The sequence below is a fragment of the Haemorhous mexicanus genome, chromosome 32 (assembly GCF_027477595.1).
Source record: "Haemorhous mexicanus isolate bHaeMex1 chromosome 32, bHaeMex1.pri, whole genome shotgun sequence".
In the NCBI taxonomy this organism is placed as follows: Eukaryota; Metazoa; Chordata; class Aves; order Passeriformes; family Fringillidae; genus Haemorhous; species Haemorhous mexicanus.
The window spans coordinates 3,208,836-3,213,654 of record NC_082372.1 but is presented as its reverse complement, the minus strand read 5'-3'; the positions used below and the strand labels follow the sequence as shown (position 1 = coordinate 3,213,654).

At 56.3% G+C, this 4,819-nt stretch overlaps 1 protein-coding gene across 3 annotated transcripts; it reads right to left on the bottom strand.

The window, feature by feature from the left end:
- Positions 1 to 1,201: 1,201 nt before the first annotated feature.
- On the bottom strand, positions 1,202 to 3,831 carry LOC132340596 (H-2 class II histocompatibility antigen, I-E beta chain-like). 3 transcript variants are annotated; one of them, XM_059871671.1, is made up of 3 exons: positions 3,342 to 3,831; positions 1,587 to 1,633; positions 1,202 to 1,426 (listed from the first exon to the last, which is right to left on the bottom strand). In XM_059871671.1, exons 1-3 carry the CDS (start codon positions 3,787 to 3,789, stop codon positions 1,403 to 1,405), a joined length of 519 nt encoding a protein of 172 aa, XP_059727654.1. In that variant the 5' UTR covers positions 3,790 to 3,831; the 3' UTR covers positions 1,202 to 1,402. The 3 variants fall into 3 exon arrangements, with proteins under 3 accessions (XP_059727654.1, XP_059727655.1, XP_059727653.1); XM_059871672.1 differs by having other exon boundaries at positions 1,202 to 1,423; XM_059871670.1 differs by having other exon boundaries at positions 1,202 to 1,633; positions 3,342 to 3,827.
- Between the last annotated feature and the right edge of the window lie 988 nt (positions 3,832 to 4,819).

Sequence of the window (4,819 nt, the reverse complement as noted above, 5' to 3'; positions counted from 1 at the left end):
AACAAGGAATAGAAAAGCATTTGAGTCTTAATCACAAAGGATAAAGTAACAGAAATGATGATACTTGATTAAATGAATACATTTTTACTTCATGAGTTAACAGCTCAATCTCCTCAGGCTTTTGATCTCCTCACCAGGAGGGGTGCAGTTCTTTGATCCCCTCTTCATGAGGGGCACAGACTTCAGTGTTTGGTCTCAGTGTTGGCGCTGGTATTGTGGGTGTTGTTATTGTGAAAAATGAGTATTATATGGTTGGCTTTTTGCAAATAATAAAAGGAATATTATGTGTGTTATGTTAGAAAGTTAATCTGTTTTACTTAATTAATGCTGTGTTAATCCTCTTAAGTAGTGTGGTAAATATAGTTTTAGGCTATGGCATAATATTAAAATAGAAACTATGCGATGTAAGATACTTTTCTAACTAGCTCAAGAAAGGGATGAGATGTTCAAGAAATTCTTTTCACAGAGATAACAGCAACAAGACACTAAAATCCCAAAGAGAAGAATTATTGCCTCCTTATCATGAAGAACCAGACTCCTTTCACCTCCTTCTTTCAGACTCCACGGAGCCAAACCAGGATTTACGAGATGTAGGGGGGTAAGGTGACAATAACCAGAAAAATCTCTACTTTGAAAGGAATGTTTGCATCATGTATGAGATTTATGAATATGCAGCAGGCTATTGCTTTTAAGGGTTAACCCTTTGTTAGCTGACATGCTTTTATGAGGAAAGCATCCAAATGTTCATAATTCTTTGCTTTTTTATTGTCCTTTATTGTCCTAACTCTGATTGTCCAAGTTCTTACTGCCCTATTTTTTTATTCCTGTTTTTGTAACTATTTTATTACTATTAAACATTTAAATTTTTATAACGAGTGATTGGTTTTTCACAGGGTGGTGGTGATGCCGGCTGACTCCTGCACGGGGCTCGCAGCCGCGCCACGCGGGCCCGGGGCAGGGCCAGCTGCAGAGGCACAGCAGGAAGGGGGAGAGGTAGGTAGGTAGGGGGGAAGGGGAGGTTTGGGACCAGAGGAGAAGGAATTGGTGGGAAAAAGGGGAATCTTAAACAGCGTGGTCAGCGCCGTTTTCAGAAGGAGGGCCCAGGACGGCGCGGCCTGCCATGATCCACTTGTACAAGTGGGGTTGTGATGGTTCATTAACTGATCTCAGAGTGCAAAACAACACAGAGGGGATTTCAGTATTCATCAAAACAAATGCACCTTTACTGAGTGCCCACAGCAAATGCGATAGAAGGATTAGAAAGGAGATAAAGGATAGAGAGAGAGAGAGGAAAAAAGAAGGGCTGGGGGGAATAGCTGCCAATGGAGAGATGAAATCCCTGTGGTCTGGACAGTAGATCCGTCTTGTCACATCGAGGAGAATCTCAAATTCTTGGGTTAACTCAGGGGTCTCTTATAGTCCTCTGCTGAGGGGAGAATGGGTTAAGACAACAGAGAATAAGTGTATTGAAAACAGGTATGGACAGTCCATGTTCCAAAACAGGACAAAGCAATCTCAGCAGTGAGCGGGACCCATTGTTTCAGGATTGGTTCTGTGGGAAACCAGTCTTGGTCCAGCGAACACACCTGCAGGCACCACTTGGCAGACATCCCACTTCCGTCAGGCCAGCATCCTGTGTTAGAATTATAAGGGTCTCAGTCTCATTCCTTGGGAGGGGGCTTCAGTCTCCATCCTTGATGGTGGTCATGAGGCAGATGAGGGATCTTCCGTGGGGGGATCACCAGAGTTAGCTCAGAAAGTTCATTTGGCCAAGAGATGGGGAAATTCATGGGCTGTTGTGGGATGGTGAAGCAGGTGTGAGACCGTGGAGGCACAGCAAGCACACCTGCACACAATCACTTGGTGAGCATCCACTTCAACCAGGCCAGAACTCCAGCCAGGGCCCTCAGGGTCTGTCCTGGCGACGGTCATGAGGCAAATGAGGGAAACTTCCAACTGTCTCTTACACAGCAATCACCATTCCGGGTAGGGAACGGGGGATGTGGAAAGACGGGGTGTGAAGGAGGACACAGGGTGGCGAGAGGATGGCAGTGCTCCCAAACTCCCTCCCAGTCACACCCAGCACCCCCAAACTCCCTCCCAGTGCCCACCAGGACCCCCCCAACCCCATCTCACCCTCCCCAGCATCCCCCAAACCCCTTCCCAGCCATTGCCAAGCCCCCAGCCCCTCTTCCAGTTCCAAGACAGCTCCCTTCAGCTCCTTCCCAGTGGCTCCCAGCACAGCCCAGTGGCTCTCCCAGTGCCCCCGGGGGCTCCCCCGTATCCCAGTGCAGCTCAGGGGGTGCTCCAGGCTGACGTGCTCCACCTGGCTGGTGTAGGTGAGCCTGCCCTGGGGGTGGGGGTTTCCAGCAGCTCCAGGAGCTGGTAGTCCAGCCCCTGTTGGGGACCATGTCGGTGGCCACCATGTGGTCTGAGAGCTCCTGCTGGCCCTGGAACCACCTCGCCTGGATGTGGGCAGGGTAGAAATCCATGACGGAGCAGAGCAGGCGGCTGGGGCCAGGCTGGGAACTCGAGGGCACCAGCAAGATGGACACACTGGGGGCACTGTGAGAGGGAGAGAGTGGGGACACACTGGAATCAGCTGGGGAGCACTGGGAGAGGGGAGGGCTTTAGTGGGGTGGAGAGGGACAGGGAATGCACTGGGAGGGAGTTGAGTGGCACCGAGAGAGGTGGGAGAGGATGGGGGGTACTGGGAGAGACGGTGGAAGTCTTGTCGTGAACTGGGAATGGACTGGGAATAGACTGGTAATTGACTTGGAGGGGCTGGTTGGAACTGGGATGGTCTGGGAATGAACTGGGAGGGACTGGAGTGGCACTGAGAAAGGTGGGAGGGGCACTCGGCACTATGAGAGAGCGTGAAAGTCGGAGAGTGGACTGGGAATAGACTGGAAGGGTCTGGGAAGGAGTTGGAGGGACTGCGGTGGCACTGGAAGGGATCTGGGAATGGACTGGGATGGAACTGGCAATGACGTGCGCGGCGCTGCGAGGCCGAGTCCAGCTCGGGGCACTCGGATCTGCGGATCATCCTAGCAACAGATGGGTCATCGGAGGGACGAGCTGTGATTGGCTGAGAGGCGTTATCTCCACGCTCGACCGAGATGGACGCGCCGCGGAGCACTGGGAGTGACCGGGATGGACTGGGATGGGCTGGAGGAGCCACGGGGGGGTCACTGGGTGGGAGAGGATGTCCCAGTGATGGACACAAGGAGGGCTGCCGCCTCTGAGGCGATTCCCAGACTCGAGGGATACTGGGAATTTCAGGAGCTCCAGGGTCATTGGCAGGGCAGGGTCCGAGGTGACGCGCTCTGCCCCGCGCTCACCTCGGCGCTCCACCGTTGTGAACGGGGCATAAAGCTCGTAGTTTCGCCAGCACTGCGTGTCCACCAAAGCCCGGTAGTACTCCATGTGAACCGGGTGCCTGTTAGAGCGCTTGGCATTCATCTCCCCATAGGCGATGAACCCCACGTACACCCCGACGTCGCTGTCCAATATCAGGAACTGCTCCCGGTTGTAGATGAACCTCTCCACGAACCTCACCTTCTCCGTGCCGTTCAACAAGTGACACTCTTCAATCTCATCCTCTGGAACACCCTTGTGAGTGCAGGACACAGCTCCGGGGTGCCCCCCCAGCACCCCCAGAGCACCGGGGGCCAACCCGGATCCCCACTGCGCACTCCCTGTGCCCCACGGCCGCCATCCTGCCCGCGCTGCCGCTTCCTCTGTGCCATCCTTCCCCCATTTCCCCTTCCACATTTTTTCCCCTCCCATCTCTGGCCGCTCCCAAAATTACTTTAAGGGTCCCGTTTCCCCATTTTCCTACAAATCCCCCAATCTCCAGCCACTCTCGGGCTCAGTTTCGGGGTCCCCCCTCCCCCTTTCCCCACCCTCTCCCAACTCTCCTTCACCTTCGCCCACCCCTCTGCCCCTCCCGCTCTCCCTTTTGGGGGGGTCCCCTCCTCCTCCTGTCCATTCCGGGCTCCCCCCTTCGCCCCCTTTTCCCCCTTCTCCCCCCCACCCTCCCACCGCCTCCCGCCCCCCCCCGCTCACCCGAGAGCCCCGCGCCCGCAGCCGGGGGCGCTCCCAGCACCACCAGTGCCACCAGTCCGGCCCCAGCTGCCGCCCCTCGCCCCACGGCCAGCGCCGGGCAGGGGCCGCAGCCCCGAAGCAGCCGCGCTGCGCTGGGAGCACCAGTCCGGAGCGGGGCGGGCTCGGCAGCGCCGCGCGCTCTCATTGGCTCCCGCCACTGCTGGGGAGCGATTGGCCACGGGCTCTGCCCGGCAACCGATGAGGCAATCCAACGCCCCGCGCTTTCATTGGCTGCGCCGCCTTCTGCCTGCGCTGGGATTGGCTGAGGCCTTTCCGGGAGGCTGCAGCCCCGGGCTGGGGGATTTTTTGGGGAGGGGGAACCTTGGGGCGCTGGGCAGGTGGGAGCTCAGGTGAGCCCAGAAATGCGTGCCCAGGTTCGCGGGATCTCAAGGGTGCCCGTGGCAAGTGGTGACGCTGGCCCGATGCAGAGCCGCTCTGTCCCTGCCCCCCGCAGCCGCACAGCGACAGAAAATGGAACCGAGGGTTCCTCCGTGGGGACAAGGACCGGGAGAGATCCCTCGGCAAATCCGGTACGGGCACAACAGACCCGGCCTGGGCACACGGAGGGAATTTATTACCAACCAAATCACAGCAGCACAAGGACAGGGCAAAGAAATTTCTCCAACACCTTCCCCCACCCAACAGGGATCACCCGGATCGGGGGTCACCAGGGCTCTGCCCAACGGGGATCACTGGGGATCATCCAGCTCGG